The sequence below is a fragment of the Molothrus ater genome, chromosome 23, assembly GCF_012460135.2.
Source record: "Molothrus ater isolate BHLD 08-10-18 breed brown headed cowbird chromosome 23, BPBGC_Mater_1.1, whole genome shotgun sequence".
NCBI lineage: Eukaryota > Metazoa > Chordata > Aves > Passeriformes > Icteridae > Molothrus > Molothrus ater.
Genome location: NC_050500.2, coordinates 4,789,031 through 4,810,521, shown reverse-complemented (window position 1 = coordinate 4,810,521; position 21,491 = coordinate 4,789,031). Strand labels below are relative to the sequence as shown.

Sequence of the window (21,491 nt, the reverse complement as noted above, 5' to 3'; positions counted from 1 at the left end):
CAAAACCCCTAGGAAGTACTTCTAACATAAAAATATTTAAGGTTTAATTGCCTCAGCAGGGAGGGCTCTTAGACTGACATAGGAGTATCTTAAGAACATTAAAATTCCACTGACAGTTTTTTTTTTAAATAAAATCTTAGGGATATTTTTTTTAAGACACTGCTGTGATTTTATGAGCTGTTGTTTGTCTTTAACTTATGTGACTCAGAGAAAAAGCAGCAAAATGAAACTTGTGCTGTTAAAGTGGAGTCACTTGAGTGTGATGAATTTCACACACTTTTCAATGACTTTGTTTACTGCCACCTTGAAGATTTTGCCTGTCTGTGCTTACATTCCTCTAGAGCAATACAAATGCACCAAGCAGTCCTGGATGGAAGATTACTGTAAACAGGACAAAGAAGTGAATGTAATCAGCTCAGAAGACTGGATGGGTTCTTCAGTGGATCCCCCATGTTTTGGGCAGAGTATGTTGGTCATGAATCACACTTTATTTGAAACAGACCTGACACACAGGGTCATCTGTCTAATGTATTACAAACATAAGTATTTTGACTTCACAGAATACAGTGATTTGTTAGATGTGTTTGGCAAAAAAAAAAAAAAAGACAAAGAAGCTGTTTTCTGTTCAGTTATATTCAGTTATTTTAAAACCAAAAGCTTTCTGAGTGCTTGGCTTTGAGTAAGAGCTTTGCACTGCTAGTTCTGCTTCCTTTCTGTCTGCCACTCTCAGTTAATGAGAAGAATTAAGTCAGAGTGTTGATTTCTGGCTGTGTGCAGTTCAGACAGAATCTTTTTCTTTCTGTACCCCAAAGAGCTAAATAAATGAGTTTCTGGAGAAAAATACTGTATTCTTTGTGAAATAATCCCCCAAGTAATGGCTCTTTCCAGCTTATTTTCTCCCAGAGTTCCTTCTGGAAGGAACTTTATCAATTCAAATGCCAGCTTAATGTAAGCAACCAAGTAGAGACTCATAATTGCATGATGTGTATCTTCCCTTTATGCATGCAGGGGAAGATTTACCTGGTTTTGTGTGGATTTTCTTACCTGCTGACTTTGTCTTTCCTGTCTGCCAGGCCTTCCTCTTGTCTACCTTAGAACTAGGAGTACAGCCAGTTTGACTAACCTAGAGCATCAGATCTATGCTAGAGGTACTGTACAGCACACAGACAACCAAAACAAAAGGTGGTTTTCTTCTTTGGAAGGCTCTTGCACAATAAATACTGTGCTGGATGTGGGACTTGCTGCTCCATTGGCCTCTATATTTAAAAATAATCAAAACCAAAAAAACCCTCAAGACAAATAATAAAGCAGCTATTTTTGTTTTAGTCTGCTAAATGAAGTATTTCATCCTGTCATTCTCTGGGTTCTTCAGGAAAGAATGGAGAAATAAACCCAAAGAAGGAAAACTGTCTTTGTAGAGGAAGGTTATGTGAATTGTTCCCTATTCAGTGTCCCTCTTCTAGAGGGACAGTACAGTGGGATTAAAAATTGTGTAAGAATATCACAATATTTAAATTATATTCTAAAAATATCCACCATTATGTTCAATATACATATTTATGCTTCATTTACCATATTTAGGTACTTCAAACTGTAACTTTCAGATGCTTCAGAAGCACAGGCTGCTTTCAGTAAGCCTTAGGAAGTAAAGCATTCCTAAGAAATCATTTGTTAATTTGTTTGGGTTCTATTTGACAGGACAGGTTTGGGGCAAAACCATGCAGGATAAAGTAAGATTTTTCATTTTTTGACATTATAGAAGACAAAGAGCATACTTCACAAATATATAGCCCTGTAGAAAAGTTCATGGATGGGAGGACAGAAAATTTTCTAGAAATCTCCATCTGTTTCCTGTTCAGGTACCATTAGAAATATTTTCTCTGAGTTTAAAGAAAAAAAAACAAAATGGAAAATTTTGGATTGACTTTTATGAAATATTTTCTGGGATTTTTTTTCCCCCAAAAATCAAACAAGCAGCAAAACATCTGATATTCATTGTTTGGCTTTTAGTAGGGGCTGCAGCTAAATTACTGAACTAATTATTAAAAAATCCTCCTGGTAATGATAGTCTTCTTTTTTTAGGCAGTAGTCTCAAAATGCAGCTTTTACATTTCTTTTGAAAATCAGGCCATAGTCCCAAAAATCCTTTTTTTGAAGTCTCCAAAGATAAGCTGGCAATAGATTAAACACCAGAGTAAAAGTTCATTTGGCTTCTGGTCTGATTTTGTAGAACCTGGGATAGCCAAAACATTATATAAACTGAAACTCAACACTGAAAACATGTATTTGCTTTTGGCAAAAATCAGAGTTTTGATTTTCAAGGATTTCATCTTCTTGCCGTTTAATTGGAAATAACTTTCTCTGTAAGCTCAAGATCAGATTTAAGTCTCAGTGGACAAGGGGAGGGTTCATAGGGATTTGTTGATCAGACAGAAACTCGTCTGTCATGATCTGTAACTCCTTCAAAACCTTTCCTGCCCTCCTCACATCTCCCCTGCCTGCCTCGGGAAACCTTTTGGAGTGACTTCAAATCAGGCCTGGGGAAGAGATTTCTGTCTTGCCTGTTGTTTAAGCAGCTGATTTATTGTGTGTGCCTTCTTTCCACTTCCCTCATGCTAAACATGTTGTATATTGAGGTAGCAGCCATTTATCTTCCTTTTTAAGTAAATTACTGGACTTTGACAGGGGTTGTTCTGTGTCCAAACTCAGTAAGTATTTTCACAGATTTCATGCACTGCAGTGTGGAAAATGAGAGTAGCACTTGTGTGCCTGTTAGAAATTTGTGCTTAGAAGAAGTTGAACATGGGAGAAGTATCTTCCTCTGGTGTTTTGCTGTCCCAGCAGTTTAACAAAACCAGACTGCCTTTGTTTGCTCTCAAATTATTTTCCATATTTCAGTAGGCTTTATCCTGTATAGGAAAATGTTTTTGTTTGGGCTTTGAGAGTAAAAGTCCCTTTAAAGGGGATGCTGGCTAACCCTGTATTTGTCACATTAAATACAGCATAAATCCTAATTATAAGTGAATGTGTATTTAGTATTTCATGAGCATTTGGATGTACATGAAAGGTTTCTGATTATGCTTGGGGTTTTAGTTAGATTAGTTTTTAGTTAGATTTTCTACATGTAACTGAAGGCATAGTATTTTAGAAGACTTGATATAAAGAAACAGAAGAATGTGTAGATTAAGCTCAGTTCCAAGGGGGATTGATGTAGGGGAACAATGCCTGTTAGTTTTGTACCATTTCTGTAGCAGTTACTAATTGTAAAAGCTTTGCAGACAATCTGACGTTTGTTTCTTTGTTTTTAGTTAGTGAAGGTTGTGGTTTTCCAGGCACTGTATCTCATCCCACAGAAAGATCTGATGCATGTTTCTGATGGGCATTCAGACGAGTCTGTTGTTGTTTTGTAGCTGAAATGAAGACCCCAAAGCGCCGGCAGCCCTTTGTCCCCTTTGCTCTGAGGAATCACACCGGGTGCACTCTCTGGTTTGCCACCCTCACCACAACCCCAACCCGGTAAGGAGCTCTTTGGGGATCACTTCAAACAGATTTGTCTGCCTCCTCTTCCATGGCAGCCAGTCTCTGTTGTTTTCAGTGCTTTTGTTTTGCAGACACATGTAGGCAACTCCCAGTTTTACTCAGTTAAGAGCTTCTCCTTTGACACAGAGATAGTTTTATTATTAAACAAAAAAGGTTTTTTTTTTTCAAGAGACCTAGCAGAATGTGGAAACCAGTCAAGTACATTCATGGTGTGAATGTGTTCACTTGTGTTCATGGTGTGAATGAGGACTGAGGCAGACTTAAAAAGCACTTGCAGCTTGAAGTATTTATTGTATTTGTGGGGAATGCCCTGACAAAGGCAGGAATGATGAATCTGACTCTTTGTTCTCAGAAGGTTAATTTATTATTTTATGATACTATATTATATTAAAGAATACAGAATGGATACTTACTGAATGCTAAAAAGATAATGATAAAACTGGTGACTCTCTCCAGAGTCCCAACACAGCTTGGCACTGATTGGCCAAAGAGTGCAAACAACTCCCAGCAGAATGCAATGAAACAATCACCAGTGGGTAAACAATCTCCAAACACATTCCACATGGGAGCACAACACAGGAGAAGCAAATGAGATAAGAATTGTTTTCCTTTTCTCTGAGCCTTCTCGGCTTCCCAGGAGAACAATCCTGGGCAAAGGGATTTTTTCAAAGCATGTGAATGCCACAAGAGGTCATTTTGTGAAATGCTGTGATTCTCTTCCCAGGGCTGCGCTGTCCCATAGTGGGAGTCCAGGTGTTGTTCCTGAGGAAAACGGGACGTTGCTGGGTGATGCCCATAATGTCAGTGAATGGCAAGAGGTTATCACTGGGGAAGAGGTTCCGTTTGAGTTTGAAACCAGAGGGAAACTCAGACACAGGTGAAGGGACCAGGCCATGAGATGTTCTGACACTCTCCTATATGGAACACACAGGTTCACAGTTGTGAGGGTGCTGGCAGGTGTCACATTAAAAGTAGATTTCTGTAAAATTTTACTCTTAATGTTTTGTTTCTATTTTTAATACTCTTGTGTGTAGTGAAATTATAACTTCTCTGGTAAAGCAGCAAATACTGTTATTGTGGCAGCTATTCTTATATGTGATTTGGATCATTATAAGTTTTAGAAGGACTTGGGGGCCTCAGTTACAAATCAATGTCCTTTATTTTAAAGGACTACTGGGGCAGTGTTGGTTGTTAGCAGAGGTAAGAACTAGAGCTTGTTAACAAATGTTTAACATGCTTCTATTTTTTAATGTGTCTGTATGTTCCTTAGAAAAGGTGGAGTAATTAAGCATAAAATCAGGTCCATCCATCTATGAAATGGGAAAACTCTTGGGATTTTTTAATGTTTCAGCAAGATTTTTAAATAGAATCCAGAGGATGTTTGTGGTTTTAACTGTTTGGTATTTAGTCTGTACAATAATGCTTAATAGTAATTTAACTTGATCTAACCTGGCAGGCACACACATGACCTCAGGATTCATCAGCTGCAAGTGAGAGTAAATGGCTGGGAAGAAGTGAGCCCAGTGTCTGTGGACAAAGTTGGAACATTTTTCCGATATGCTGCACCAGATAAGAATTCCTCCTCTTCTACTGTAAGTTCTGATTTTGAGTGTTTTAAAAGAATATCTAAATTAGGAGTAATAATGTCTGCAAGATTTTGATTTAAAAGCATCTGCTGGCTGAGATTGTCCTCTTTCCAGTTAGCCTGGACTGGGAGAGCTTGGAGAAGCTGGGATCTCCTGAGTGTGTACCCAAACCCTGCCAGAGCAGCCAGCAGTGAATCTGAGCTTGGCAGGCAGAGCTTCCAAGGACAGGATGAATGCATTAGTGACAGGCCGTGCACTCCTGGAGACTGAGCTGTAAATCAGCCCAGCATTTCAGCAGCTACTTTCATTTCTTTTGTTGCAGGAATGCTTTTTATGTATTTAATTTGCTTAGAATAAACAACACTGGCAATTTCCTGTAAGCCTAGAGATTGGTTTTTAAGTATGTGGCTCTGTAGACAAAATATACTTGTCATGAAGGGAAAATGCTGTTGTAATAATGAGCAGGCTGGCATTTGGGGGAGGCTCAGTGATAAAAATGGTTTTGTGGATTTCAAGACTATTTTTTGAGACTAGCTACTGGAAGTTGTTGAGCACTGGGCAAATAGGAGGTTGAGATCTTTTTGATATAAATCGGAATTAAATTTGATTTAATACTGCTGACAAGAGCCAGTGGTCTCTTACTTGAATTTTCTGATGTTTTTATATTGAAGCATAAAAAGGATCATCTCTCTGTAATTCGAATATTGAAGGAAAAGGATGCAAATTATGAGATTATAATAAGTTAATGAGAACTCCTGTTCAGCAACATCTCCTGTAGACTTCTTTACAACAAACCCTCCTTAAGCTTCATTTTTTTTGCAAAGCAGTATTACAAACAGGCTTTGCTAATCTAGTTCTGACATGATTCCAAGTTGTACTGAAGATAAGAAACACAAAGTGATGGAAGTTTATTCTTCTGTAGTAAAGTTCTGTGTTAAAGCTGAGTGCAGTATATTGAAAGTTGAACTACTTTAACCTTCTTGTTTACTTTCCTCTCAGCTTGGAAGCCCAATAAGTAGAACAAATATAATACATCCACAAGTCTACGTGAGTATATATTTTCATTTTTTTGAGAGCTACTTAAGTAAGAGTAGGGAACCTCTACCAGTGAACTGACTTTCCCATCCTTCTAGAACCTGTTCAATAGAAAGGAAACAAAATTTAAGCAACCAAAATGAGAACAAATATTTATGATTTACCACTCCTCATCAGTATAAATGTTTGAAGAATGGGTCTTTAATTCCAGTATATGAATTCTAGCACATCAACACATAGTAAATGTTGTTTTCAGGATCAAAGTGGCAATGACTTTGTGTAATGTAGAAGGTAAAACACCACAGCAGAAGGGCAGATATGAGTGAACAAAGTATGAATATGTTAAGAAAGCTCCAACTTATTTTTCAGTTTTCACAGATAGGAATGATGAGTGACTGGTAATTATTTGAGGCTTAGACTTCAAACTCTGTGGATTTATTAAATAATGTAATAGTGAGAAGATGTATAAAGTTCTTGTCTTATGATCTATATTGCTCTTATTTCAACTTGAATTATTTTGAGAAGGATAATGGAGTTAGTGGTAGGTAGAATTGCTTTTTCATAATTTTCCTGTGCTGTGAGGAGGAGGTCCAGGGTTATAAACCACCATTATTGATACACCTGATAGCCACACATGGTTGGACTCAGTTGTAAGCTTTTCTCCAGCAGTTAGTGCTTCATAATGGAGGTGTCCCTCTTCTAGATATATTCATTACCTGAGCTTTTTAATGCTTTTAAATATCTTCCAGTTTTCTTCATTGCCTCCAGTTCGTGTGGTGTTTGAAGTGAGCATGGAGGGCAGCGCCCGGAAGGTGATAACGGTGCGCTCAGCCTTGATGCTGAGGAACAAGCTGGAAATTCCAATGGAGCTGAGACTGGACAGTCCCTCTGCCCCTGACAGTACGTGCTGGACACTCCTGGGATGCTTTCTGAAAAATCCCTTTGCCAGGAGGTCTTCTCCTGGGAAGCTGGGAAGCTTCAGCTTCTCCATGTTTTACTACTTTGGAATGTGATTTGGAGAATTGTTTACCCAGCATGTGAATTGTTTTTAATTAATGGCCAATCACAGCCAGCTGTGTCAGACTCTGAGTCTGTCATGAGTTTTTATTTTTCATTCTTTGCTAGCCTTCTGATGTCTCCTTTCTCTTTCTTTAGTGTAGTTTTAGTATATCACTTTCATATAATACAATGCAACAATACAATGCAACAATACAATGCAACAATACAATGCAACATAATGATATAATATTGATATACTATAATATTATATGGTATGATATGATATAATATGATATAATATAATAATCAGCCTTCTAAGAACTTGTAGTCAAATCTCATCTCTCACCTCGTCCTGGGACCCTCACAACACTGCAACAATTAATAACCACACTGTGGCTCATATTGCTGTAGCATTCCTTATGTGCTGGGGGGAGTCCAGCTTTCTCCCCAAGAAGATTCACCACTGTCTGTAATGCTTCACACCAGAATAGACCTCCCTGGACAGAATATGGGTCATGTTAAGAAGAAGACAATCAACAAGAGACTAGAGAGTCCAGCAGAATTTTCAGTTGTTGTTCAGGGAAAGCCGAGACTCTGTAAAGACTTAATCTTATTTCTGTGTGTAGCAAAGTTGTCTCTTTAGCAGCAATCTAGAGGGTTTTGGTGTTACCATGCAAAGGTTTAGCGTAGAAATGTAATGTAACTTTTGGTACATTATCAATGTATCATTATTAATGAGGTTTTTTAAACAAGGATTTTCACTGAAGAATTTGAGTACCAGCAAGTTTTTAGGCTGTTTCAGATTTACACACTGAAATTAGTCTGCTGCCAGATTGTCAATAGAGCTGAAAATAACAGGTTGGTTTTTAAAACATGCACAAAGCAGGAAGTGATTTACATTAAAATTAAACGTATTGCCTTAAAAATTTGAGACTTAGTACTTCAAAATTTTATAGTTTTCAGTAGAGGAGCCTCTTTTAATGTGTGTTTTCTTCTTTGGTTGCAGAGCCTGTGGTCCTTCCAGCAGTGATGCCAGGAGATTCCTTTGCTATTCCTTTACATCTCACATCCTGGCGTTTGCAGGCCAGGCCCAAAGGAATGGGATTCTTCTTCTCCAAGGCTCCTATTCACTGGACCAATGTGCAGAAGGCAGCAGAGGTGTGCAGCAGCAAGAGGGAGTGTCATTCCATGGAGTCTGAAAACAGCCGATTTTTCAGGTGATTAAAGCTTAGTTCTTCTTCTGTAAGCTCTGATAAATCCTGTGAAGGGTAAATAACAGGAAATAAAATGCTTAGAGATGAAAGCTGCTGCAGTTCAGTGGGATGTTTTATTGGGTCTGTGGAATAGTGAGGAAGCAGTGAAGTGTAGCTGCTCTGTTTGTGCAGGGCTCCTTGAAGCACCTCTGGCAGTGCCTGTTAAACCTCTGACAATACAAAGTGCACTATTAATATTTATTGTTTAAAAAAAAAGAAAATTCAGAAAATAGAATTGCATTAAACTGGCTGCTCAGTCTCACTTAGGATACTGAGTGGTTTTCCAAAAGTGTTCACAAATATTCATTCTTTGTCCTCAATGTCCTCTGCTCAGTTCTGAGGCCAATAATGTCTCTGCATAGTGAGGACTTAATGGAATTTTGTAGTTTTCTGATACCATTGATTTAGGGCTGCTCTGAATTTAGGAAATACTAGGGTAGAGATTATGGAAATTGTGTCAGGAAATGACCTTTGCCCACTATGTAGTTATTGCTGTGTGTCTGTTTCATAGTTCATTTCCTACTAGGTTGTTTTTTAATGTATCACAGGGAGCAAAATAAACAAATTATTTAAAATGAACCAACTCAATTTTTCACCTTAACGAATGAAAAACTGAAATGTCAAGTGGTTAGAGCAAGGATATATCTACTGGGAAGAAGGAGACATTCAGCATTTATGTTTAAAAATATGATTGTATTTTAGTTTAATGGTTAAAAATCTCTTTTTAGTAGCAGTTAAGAACATGCTTTTGCAAGTTTATGAAAGTTGGTTTTAAAGGTGGTAATCTCCAATAGCCATTTTCTGTTAGGTCTCTGAACAGGCCAGTTTTTGGTGAACTAACTTTAGTCTTTGATTAAAATCAGAAAACTCATGTTGTCTTAATGTCTGACATAAATACAAAATACCTTATAATAATCTACAAAGTGATTATGTGGAGAACAGCTCTAAATGCTGTTTCTCTTATTCAGCCTGAAGTTAGAGCATCTTTGAGGACTTAGTGCAATACAGAAAGACAGGATTTAATTGTTCTGTCAAATTCATTGACTTCTCCCTGTGTCTGCAATTCCCAGGTTTTGTGTGGCCATAAAGAAAGAAAATTACCCAGACTACATGCCTTCCAGCATATTCTCTGACAGTGCTAAGCAGATTTTCAGGCAGCCTGGGCACACCATTTACCTCCTGCCAACGGTGGTGATCTGCAACCTGCTGCCTTGTGAGCTGGAGTTCTACGTGAAGGGTTTGCCCATCAGTGGGACACTGAAGCCTGGCAAAGAGGCTGCCTTGCACACAGCTGACACAGCCCAGAACATCGAGCTGGGTAAGGCTCCTGCTCAGGGACCACTGCTGCTCCTCTCTGTACCACCAGGAGACTTGTTCTGCAAGGAAATATGGCACAGAATGGAAAAATAGAAAGCATTTAAATGATGATTTCATTGGGTTGCATTGCACAGCCCAGAACATGGAGCTGGGTAAGGCTCCTGCTCAGGGACCATTTGCTGCTCCTCTCTGTACCACCAGGAGACTTGTTCTGCAAGGAAATATGGCACAGAATGGAAAAATAGAAACTGTTCTGCAAGGAAATATGGCACAGAATGGAAAAATAGAAACATAGAAAGCATTTACATGATTATTTCATTAGGTTGCATTGCACAGCCCAGAACATCGAGCTGGGTAAGGCTCCTGCTTAAGGGCCACTGCTGCTCCTCTCTGTACCACCAGGAGACTTGTTCTGCAAGGAAATATGGCACAGAATAGAAAAATAGCAAGCCTTTAAATGATTATTTCATTGGGTTGCAGAGCTTCTTATTTTTAATGAAGTGAAGGCATTGGAAAAAATGCAACCCAGTGTTTTCATTGTTCCTCCTGGTTTGTCACTCCTGGTTTGTCACTCCTGGTTTGTGCTCCTCTAAGCTGTCACTTAGAATGTTCCTTGTTTAGTTCTTGTTTTGCTGAGAGTGGAAACTGGAGAGAACAGTGGTAAAGAGGGGGATAAATCAAATAAGCTCCTAATATTGTGGGTGGTTTTCTTTTTTCTTTTTAACAGAAATAATTGTTGAGAGTGTATGTGGAGTTACCCAACACAGGCTAGACCAGTAATGCCTAAAGCAATAATTAGCCCTAAGCAGGGTCCCTTACAGAACTTGTTTTGCTGTTTGTGACTTAAATTGAGGAATTTCTTCATGAGATCAGAGATATAAAAGTTGGGCAGATATAAAAGTTGATGACAGTGAGCTCTTTGTAATATTTCGGGAGATCAAGTTAAGTGAAACGCCAGCTTAGATGCTTATCCAAACTCCTGTTTGTGTAAGTGATGTTTTATTTTGCTCTGCTTTGTTTTGTTTCATAGGGGTATTGCTGGAGAACTTCCCAATCTGCAAAGAGCTGCTGATCCCTCCAGGGACCCAGAACTACATGGTGAGGATGAGGCTGTACGACGCCAACAAGCGCCTGCTCAACCTCACCATCCGCATCGTGTGCCGAGCTGAGGGCTCCCTGAAAATCCTCATTTCAGCTCCTTACTGGCTGATCAACAAAACAGGCACGTTCTCTTGTGATCATCACATGGGAAATAAGGATTTCCTGCAGGATTTTGATTTGCTTTCTAGCCAAATAATGTTTTTAAATGCTACTTAAGAGGAATAAAGCTCGTTCGAATTTATGTTTTCAATAGAAATATAGAGATTTATAATGTATTTATCATTTTACTATCATTATTTATATATTATATATTATCTATCTATTAATTTATATATTGATTTATTATTTATATATATTTTTTAAATCACTATCATTCTTTTTCATTAAATTATCATTACATTATTTATCAGTCAGAGATTTATCATGGCTTTGAATACTAATTTCAGCTCCTTACTGGCTGATCAACAGTCTTGATGATTCTCTTGTAATCATCACATGGGAAATAAGGATTTCCTGCAGGATTTTGATTTGCTTTCTAGCCAAATAATGTTTTTAAATGCTACTTAAGAGGAATAAAGCTCGTCCAAATTTATGTTTTCAATAGAAATATAAATAGAGATTTATAATGTATTTATCATTAGACTATCATTATCATTATTTATATATTATATATTATCTATTAATTTATATATTGATTTATTATTTATATATATTATTTAAATCACTATCATTCTTTTTCATTAAATTATCATTACATTATTTATCAGTAAGAGATTTATCATGGCTTCAAATACTAATTTCAGCTCCATATCAGTTAATCAACAAAACAGGCAAGTTCTCTTGTAATCAAGTGGGAAGTAAGGATTTCCTGCAGTATTTTGATTTGCCTTGTAGCCAGATAAAGCTTTTAAATGCTACTTAAGAGGAATAAAGGTTGTAAGAATTTATATTTTTATTAGTGCCAGCAGCTACTGTTTGATGCATGTTACAGCAGATAACTTAGACATTGAGTTGCTGTATTACAGATTTTCAAACATGAGCTGTTGTGCTTCTCAGTATGTCAGTATAGATTAGATCACTGTTAAAATTTGTGATTTTCAAAGACTGAAATACCTTGAGAAGGCCAAGATCTGAATTGCTGTGAGTCTGTGTGAACTTCACTGGCACTTTCAGGTCTGCATGGACCACTCTCATGACCTGCAGCTGTGAACAGCTGTTTTAGGAAGATTTAGAAGAACCTGAAGGAGAATTCATGCACAGTAATGGCTAAAATACTACAACAAAAATATCTTAATTTGAAATTTTTACAGTTCTCATTTTGATTTGTACAAAGGTGATGTGTAGTTTAACACTCTTTTCTTCTGTGTTCACTTAAAGGATTGCCACTTATCTTCAGACAAGATAATGCAAAAACAGATGCAGCTGGTCAGTTTGAGGAGCATGAGCTTGCTAGAAGCCTCAGCCCACTGCTGTTCTGTTATGCTGATAAAGAACAGCCAAACTTGTAAGTAAGAAGGGCAATCAGGAGGAAATTCACAAAGATGAAAGTATGAAGATGACCTGTGAAATGATTGGTTTTTAATACTGTGTTGAGCATACTGGAGCCTTAGACATTTCCTACTGACAGCTCCCTGGTTGGCAATACTGTTGTGTCTCAATTTATTCCAAATTTTAATTTTTTTATTTATTTCAAAGATAAAAGACACAGAAATGCTATCATGATTAATCAGGCTGGGAATTGCCAAGCTTTTTACAAGACATGGCCATTGACTCCTTACCAGTGTGTTGAAAGGGTTTATGGCAGAAATGCAGAATGAGGCACTCAGTAAGAGATTTATCATGGCTTCAAAGGCTCCTACATCCAGACACAGATGTTCTTTTTCCATCTGTGCACGTGTTTGATCACCAGCATTGTTTTGCTACCTGATCCTTCATTTAAATGACCAAACCTTTGTGTTTTGTTCTTATCCTCAGCTGTACAATGCGGGTTGGGAAAGGAATCCATCCTGATGGCATGCCTGGCTGGTGCCAGGGTTTCTCCCTGGATGGTGGCAGTGGTGTCAGAGCCCTCAAGGTGATCCAGCATGGAAACAGGCCAGGCCTCATCTATAACATTGGTAGGTGGTGATGGGAACACTGGAAAACCCTGTGGAGCTCTTGGTGAGATAGAATGGCAGTGACACAAGAAACAGCACAATTGCATCAGGGAAATGTATCTTCTGAAAGGCTTTGAGGGTCCAGAGAAAACCATTGAACAAAAGATAATCTTCTAAATATTTTTATATCTTTGTTTTGAACTTTATTAGGTTAAAAATTAGCTTTCAGTTATTTTTAAGTTTACATTTCATCATTAAGTGTTAATAACTACCTTGTCAAACTGTTCAGTCTGCTTCTGTGTTTTTATTCCCTCTGTATGTTAATTCTAAATCCCATGACATTACTCTGATTATTTTGAGTGTCTTTGTACTGTAACTGTTCAGCCATGTGCTGCTTCTGTGGGTTTTGCTTGGTGGTGCCTGCGTAGGCTGATGTGCAGGAGTGCAGCTTCTGGATTCCTTGTGCTCCTGGTGTACAGAAAGTACAAGCAGGTTTTAGTTTTGAATTCAATGAGAGTCTGGAAGTTACTCCACAGTGATGGTCAAGGAATTTTTCATATGTTTAGAAGTGAAATAATTACTTGCATTGATAAACTTGTGACTGGGAATTCTTTTGGGGTTTTTCATCTTCAGTTGTCATCAGTATCTAAGTTGTACTTGAGAAATAAGAGGGTAACAGATGGCATAAGGTTACATTAACTGTTTAAAATAAAATAATGTTCCAATGCAAGGCAGTTGTATGGCACAAAGCTTCATCTCAGAAACCAACAAAGAACTTATGTTCTCTGAAATATACAGTGGGACTGTCTTTTTCTTTGATAAATAACAGCTATATTTTCACCTTGTTTTTATGGCTAGGTATTGATGTTAAGAAAGGCAGAGGCCGTTACATCGACACCTGCATGGTCACCTTTGCTCCCCGGTACCTCTTGGACAATAAATCAAGCTACAAACTGGCCTTTGTTCAGCGGGAGTTTGCCAGAGGTCAGGTAAGAAGCTTCCTGCTTGTGACTTTTTAGTACAGTACTGTCCTGGTTTGGGGCAAATTTGGCTGAGAGCCTCCAATGGGGTTCCTCTAGAAAGCAGATTCAGGTGGCTCCTCTCTCAACCAGTTTGGGGAAAATATTTCCTCGGGGAAAATTAGAAAAATACAGATAATTTCATAGGCAAAGCATTCACCAGCACAAAAAATTAACAATACTAACCAATAAAACCTCTTGCTGCTCCAAAAGAGATGACAAACTCAGAAAGGCCCTCCATGGGCTGTGGCGCAGCTCACTCAGTCTCTTACCAGTCCCTGTGGCACTGGAGAAAAATAGCCTGGTGAGCTATAGGTGAGAGCTGCCAGTGCTCTTCTGGGTGTTCAGCCCAGAGCAGGTTTAAACAGCTCCAAAGAAAAACCACAGTCCAGGGAACTTCTCTGCCTCAGCGAGCTAAAAACTAACTAAAAGCAAAGGAGAGCTCTGTCCCGCTGTCTGTCCATCTGCAGACAGCACAGTCCAGGAGGAGGAATGTGGAAGAGTGAGTGGAGTTTCTGAAAACAAACTGTGTGCTTCTTCTTCCCCCCCCTTTGCTCTCAGAACCAGTCTTTAAGGTGCAAAACTTATTTCTGGGCTAAGCAGACAAATGGGGATATGAGCATCATAAAGTCACCCCAGGACTGCACTTAGTCACAGCTGCTGCTCACCAAGAAGAGCAGACATTGTTCTTGGAAGTATTGTTGGCTGGTTATGAGGATTTTTCTCATTATTCCAATAGCAGCATCCACCTGACAAAAGAATGGCTGTGTTTGTATTTTAGAGGAAATATTGAATAGCTGTAGTTACTACCAGAGCACAGGAGTACTATGAAATTTCTTGCTTTATTTTATGAAGCATTGAATGGTTCAAAACAACTGTTGCTTTGAGATGTCATCTATGAATCAACACAGGCCAATGGCAGCAAAGTGATGGATATCCACCCATCTAAGAGATTTGATGATAAGACATAAGCTAAAACAGTGACAAGGCAGAGATAAATGCTTGTGTTCAGATTAACATCTCAAGGTCAGAGTGCCTAGGCATATCAATGAGAAATTTCAGCTAACACTCTAAGAATATTCATCTAGAAATGTGTAATAGCAAACTAAAGAAGATACTGAATTTTAATGACCTTTTTTTTGATTGTCTAAGAAAATGTTTATAGTATACTAATCATGGAGTGATTGGAATTTGTTCTGGATTTTTCAGTGCTGGGATTATTTACCAATGATTTACCAATTTCTGGTCCTAGGGAGCATCCAATCCTGATGGCTACATCTCCACCCTCCCTGGTTCCAGTGTTGTGTTCCACTGGCCACGGAATGATTATGATCAGCTGTTGTGTGTGAGGCTGATGGAAGTCCCAAACTGCATTTGGTCTGGGGGCTTTGAGGTCAACAAGAACAATTCGTTCCACATTAACATGAGGTAGCTGTGACCTGGAAATCCTCTGCAGCTGCTGTGTTTTGATAGAAGCAGCTGTTTAACACTGCAGATAATGCAGATCAGAAGTTGACATGTCTTGTACTGTGATCTTCCTCAGGGACACCCTGGGAAAATGTTACTTTTTAAGAGTAGAAATCACCCTTCAAGGAGCCACGTATCGCGTTGCGTTCAGCGACACCGACCAGTTACCGCCGCCTTTCCGCATCGACAATTTCTCCAAGGTAGAACAACCAAACCCCATTTTTACTAAAAAAGTAATGCTGCTGTATTTGTTAGAAGTGGGAGATGACCAACTTGTGTAATGAAATAAAATGAAAGTCTGTCTATTTGTCTATAGTAATTGCAATTTTCTGATGTTGTAGTAAAAATTGGTAGTAACAGCCACGTCATCTTTTTCAAATAACAGTGGTAACGTTGTGGCTTTCATGGGTGCTTTAAAAGTCTTACAAGGAAGAGAAGTATTACCAATGAGAGGGATGGAATTTAATCTGTTCTAATCCTGTAATTTAGATTAGCAGGGTTTGAGATGCTCCATGGTCCTGCAGACATTTCACAGATAAAAGCAAAGATGATGATGTTTATCATCCCTTTAAGACTCTCTTTACTTGAGACCTGAATGGAAGAATTTGCATATTGAAATTATTGAGGGGTGGGGGAAAGAAGTGATCTGGACATGTTTCAGTCATCAACTCCTGGTAAATGAGCAAATGATAGCAAAAAGTCTGTCTGGTGAACAATTCCTGCATGAACAAACTCCTCTTTCCTGACTGTTGCAGGTGCCAGTTGTGTTTAAGCAGCACGGGGTGGTGGAGCCCAGGCTGTCCACTGATGTGAAGCCCATGACCTCTCTGGATTATGCATGGGATGAGCCAATCCTGCCTCCCTTCATCACCCTGACAGTGAAAGGAGCAGGCTCCTCAGAAGTTATGTGCTGCATGAATGACTTCCAAGACAGCAAACTCCTTTACTATGAAAACTTCATCTATATTGCTGCTACATATACTTTCTCAGGGTAATTCTTGATATCTTTGATGGAAATACTTTTAATGTTCACATTAAGCTTTAGTTAATAATATCAAATTATTATTCTCTTTATGGTTACCATTCAAGTTTTTCATATGGAGTTAAACTTTTGTCTACCTTGTAGCTAGCAGAAGAAATGCCAAATTCAGAAGCTCTCTGGCTGTTAGTAATTTCTGTGTTTTACCTCATTTGGACATAGTACCTTTGCTTTAGAGGTGCAGCTTGACAGTTTATTCTGTCACACAGTGAGAAGGATTTAGCATCTGGCATCTGCTGTGACCCCACTATGTGGTCTTGGAAGAGTTGGGATGTTTGGGGTCCCCCTCTGGGGACTTAATGTTTTTTGGTGTATAAAGGACACTTTTACAAGTCACACCTATTTACAACAAGCCTGTGAGGTTTAAGCTTGCACTGGTTTATATGCTACTGAAAACAGCTCTGGGAGATTGATAAGGGGGTTTGTTACTTTCCTCAAAATGAGGTAAGAAACTGTCTTTTAATTCATCTGTTTTGCCTGTGAAGTTCCTAGTTCCAATGAGAAATCAAAGCCCCTTTTAAGAATATACTCAGGTTACCAGCTTGCCCTGGTAATTCCTAACAAGAGGGGAAAAACCCCCAATAGAAATGTTAGTCTGATGGACTGTATTGGAAATGTAAACTTCCAGGTGAATTTTGATACAGCTCTAATTTGTGCTACAGAAGAAGCTGCTGAACAAATTTGATGCTGTTTTCTTGGTTCCAGGTTACAGGAGCCAAGTGTAAGACCAGTTACTTCAAATAAGGATGCTGCAAATGCAGAGCTTGTCCTCGATGTTTCTCCAAAGACTCAACGAGTTTTGCTTAAAAAGAAGGTACCAAGACACAGTTGACTTTTTTTAATGATACTGTTACTATGTGCTGTAGTAAAATCAAATGCTGAGAGTAGGACAGCATTAAAAAAAAAGTTCTAACTTTGAAAGGGTAGAGAAAGACTCCAAACTGATAGGTTATTTTGAATTGTGGTGGTGCTTCTGTATAAGACTTTTATAAGGGTAAAGGTGACAGAAAAGGCAACTGGAATGAAGTGGCAAGGAAGGTTGTAAATGCCTCCTAGACAATAGAATATGGTAGTTGTGTGTTGGATATTGTCATGAAGTTACAAGGTAGGACATGCTTCCTTTTTGGGAGCACTGTAAGCCAAGTCATCTATTCCTGGAACTCTTAAGAAATAGAAACTGTGTTTAAATATTGCTGAGATTAACAAACAGCTTTTAAATGCAGCTCTTCATCTAGCTGCAGTTGTGTATTCATTGAATATCAGAGTTCAATCAGAAGCCTTTATCCAAACTAGTTCCTAATTCTAGTTCAGGGTTCTGAAGTTAAATATATACAATTCATTCCAAGAATTAGAATTCAAAGCCTCTGATAGCAAAATAGAACAAAAATATTTGCTTTGTAGTGTATTTAAATGTTGAATTTTTCTGTAACAGGAGCCAGGAAAGCGATCCCAGCTCTGGAGGATGACAGACTCAGGAATGCTTTGCCATGAAGGTTCTTCAGTTCCTCACAACCCCCACAAACCTTCTCCTCGCTCTGAGGACTCCAGTATGATTTTAGATATTGCAGGCCTAGCAGCTGTGACAAATAACAGGTATTGAAATACATACATACAACTGAACACAGTTCATCCATTGAAATACACCCATTGAACACAGTTCATCCATTGAAATACATCCATTGAACACAGTTCATCCATTGAAATGCATCCATTGAACACAGTTCATCCACTGAAATACACACATTGAACACAGTTCATCCACTGAAATACACACATTGAACACAGTTCATCCATTGAAATACACACATTGAACACAGTTCATCCATTGAAATACATCCATTGAACACAGTTCATCCACTGAAATACACACATTGAACACAGTTCATCCACTGAAATACACACATTGAACACAGTTCATCCACTGAAATACATACATCCATTGAACACAGTTCATCCACTGAAATACATCCATTGAACACAGTTCATCCATTGAAATACATCCATTGAACACAGTTCATCCACTGAAATACATACATACATTGAACACAGTTCATCCATTGAAATACACACATTGAACACAGTTCATCCATTGAAATGCATCCATTGAACACAGTTCATCCATTGAAATACATACAGACATTGAACACAGTTCATCCGTTGAAATACATACAGACATTGAACACAGTTCATCCATTGAAATGCATCCATTGAACACAGTTCATCCATTGAAATACATACAGACATTGAACACAGTTCATCCATTGAAATGCATCCCTTGAACACAGTTCATCCACTGAAATGCATCCATTGAACACAGTTCATCCACTGAAATGCATCCATTGAACACAGTTCATCCATTGAAATGCATCCATTGAACACAGTTCATCCATTGAAATACATACATACAACTGAACACAGTTCATCCATTGAAATACACACATTGAACACAGTTCATCCATTGAAATGCATCCATTGAACACAGTTCATCCACTGAAATACACACATTGAACACAGTTCATCCATTGAAATACACACATTGAACACAGTTCATCCACTGAAATGCATCCATTGAACACAGTTCATCCACTGAAATACATACATACATTGAACACAGTTCATCCACTGAAATACATACATACATTGAACACAGTTCATCCACTGAAATACATACATACATTGAACACAGTTCATCCATTGAAATACATCCATTGAACACAGTTCATCCACTGAAATACATCCTTTGAACACAGTTCATCCATTGAAATACATCCTTTGAACACAGTTCATCCACTGAAATACATACACACATTGAACACAGTTCATCCATTGAAATACATCCATTGAACACAGTTCATGCATTGAAATACATACACACATTGAACACAGTTCATCCATTGAAATACACACTTTGAACACAGTTCATCCATTGAAGTACATACATCCATTGAACACAGTTCCTCAAGAAACTGATGGGGGTTTCTAACAATGTCTTTGAAAACATAATTAATCTGGTAGTCTCTGAATACAGAAAGAATTGTTCTGAAGGAATATGAAAGAGCTGGATTTTGTCTGGTTTTATTAGAAAATCTCACAATCACCTGTGTGACTTGGAAATACTTGTAAAAGCATGGCTGATGCCTTTTCAGCAGGTGACTCTTGACAGAGCACCTCAGAAGAGAGATTAGGAAAATGAACAGGGGCAAAAGAAATGTTCAGCATTAACACCAGTGCAGAGTAAAAGTTCTGAGGAGCATCCTGTGAGCTCTGAGGCTTCCCCTGCAGGTACGAGCCCCTGATGCTGAGGAGGCCGGACCGGCGGCGCAGCACCACCCAGACATGGAGCTTCCAGGATGGGAAACTGACCTGTGGCATCCCTGGCCTTGTTGTCCAGGTCAGTGCTGATTGTGTGTCTAACCTGCTTTGTTTGTTGTTTATGTAGATGACAGAGTTGTTTGGGCTTAGTATTGAAGGGAACTAAAAGCTTTGAGACCAGTTCAGAATACAGAGCGAAACAAACTTGTGCAAGCACCTTACCTTTTAAGTTTATATTTGAATGTTCTTATTAATTTCAAATAATTAAAGATCTTGTACTATTAATTAGAAAAGTATTTTAGTTAGTACCATGATACTGCATTGATCATTTACTGCAGGGTAGTAAGTTACTACTTGAAGCAACCAAAAAAGCTCTGTATTGCTGTGTTTAGACAGCAAGAAGTAAGGATTGACTCAGTAAGGATTTCCATTCTCATGCACAGGTCCAGAGTTCATCTTTTAAAAAGCTTCCTATCACTTTGGAAGACTTTTCAGGAAGGACTTTGCAATGTCCCTTGATGATGTGATAGCTTCAGTTTTAAACGTGCAGTGGGAATACTTAATTCCCACTTAATAATCTATTACCTGCCTGATTATCAATTACTTAATTATTGATCTTGGCTGTTCCTTTTATCTGCCAGATAATTAGAAATGAGCTAGTAGAAACTTCAGTAATATCAAGTAAAATGCTGTTGGACTGTTCTTCTTTTAGTTCTGAAGAATAAGGAGAGGAAAGTAAAATACTGTTTTAAATTAATGTATGTAAATAGTTATCTGAAGTCGTTACCTATTGCTTAATTACTTAATTTTCTTTCCTTACTTTTTTTTTTTCCTCCAGGCAAAAGGAGGAATACAGGGTCTTCATGATGGAGCTGAAGTTGTTCTAGGTCCTGATAACTCACTTGAACTTTTGGGGCCAGTTCCACCTGAACAGCAGTTCACAAACCAAAAGATGAGGCCTGGCTCAGGAGTACTGGCTGTGAGAGTCATCCCAGATGGGCCAACTAGAGTTCTGCAGGTGACAGTCCTTCCTGAACTAGAATCCAGTTACATTCTTTGCTTATACTGGAAATACTCTTTTTCTGTCTTACATCTTTAAATCCTTATGAAAAGCTGCCTTTATAATGACATGAAGGGGATGGGAATATCATAAACCAGAAGTAGTTAGTACAGAAGTTTCCTTGTCTTAATTTTTTAAAAAGATGATTTGCTAAGGTAGGGCAATATAGTTCTTATTATATGGGGGTAGCCTCAGTTATTTATATATATGAAAGGGGTCATTGTAGTAATTTATTTATCATAATATTTATATAGATGAAAGGGATCATTGTAGTAATTTATTTATCATTATATCTATATATATGAAAGGGATCATTGTAGTAATTTATTTATCATTATATCTATGTATATGAAAAAGATCATTGTAGTAATTTATTTATCATTATATCTATATATATGAAAGGGATCATTGTAGTAATTTATTTTTCATTATATCTATATATATATGAAAGGGATCACTGTAGTATTTTATTTATCATTATATTTATGTATATGAAAGGGATCACTGTAGTAATTTATTTATCATTATATTTATGTATATGAAAGGGATCACTGTAGTAATTTATTTATCATTATATTTATGTATATGAAAGGGATCATTGTAGTAATTTATTTATCATTATATTTATGTATATGAAAGGGATCACTGTAGTAATTTCTTTGTTTTC

General features: G+C 38.0%; 1 protein-coding gene across 5 annotated transcripts in view; it reads left to right on the top strand.

Annotated features, from left to right (window-relative positions):
- VPS13D (vacuolar protein sorting 13 homolog D) overlaps positions 1-21,491 on the top strand; it is a 101,664-nt gene that overhangs the window by 38,020 nt on the left and 42,153 nt on the right. For 3 of the 5 annotated variants that reach the window (XM_036396092.2, XM_036396091.2, XM_036396095.2), the window contains 20 exons: positions 342-464; positions 1,074-1,148; positions 3,411-3,516; positions 4,265-4,417; positions 4,997-5,132; positions 6,126-6,173; positions 6,911-7,061; positions 8,167-8,377; positions 9,484-9,731; positions 10,761-10,952; positions 12,209-12,335; positions 12,806-12,948; positions 13,786-13,916; positions 15,199-15,374; positions 15,490-15,613; positions 16,169-16,404; positions 17,158-17,266; positions 17,885-18,045; positions 19,735-19,843; positions 20,603-20,782. In XM_036396092.2, the coding sequence (XP_036251985.1) occupies positions 342-464; positions 1,074-1,148; positions 3,411-3,516; positions 4,265-4,417; positions 4,997-5,132; positions 6,126-6,173; positions 6,911-7,061; positions 8,167-8,377; positions 9,484-9,731; positions 10,761-10,952; positions 12,209-12,335; positions 12,806-12,948; positions 13,786-13,916; positions 15,199-15,374; positions 15,490-15,613; positions 16,169-16,404; positions 17,158-17,266; positions 17,885-18,045; positions 19,735-19,843; positions 20,603-20,782 (2,939 nt within the window). The remainder of the gene's footprint in view (positions 1-341; positions 465-1,073; positions 1,149-3,410; positions 3,517-4,264; positions 4,418-4,996; positions 5,133-6,125; positions 6,174-6,910; positions 7,062-8,166; positions 8,378-9,483; positions 9,732-10,760; positions 10,953-12,208; positions 12,336-12,805; positions 12,949-13,785; positions 13,917-15,198; positions 15,375-15,489; positions 15,614-16,168; positions 16,405-17,157; positions 17,267-17,884; positions 18,046-19,734; positions 19,844-20,602; positions 20,783-21,491) is intronic. The other 2 variants (XM_036396094.2, XM_036396093.2) reach the window with 1 other exon arrangement.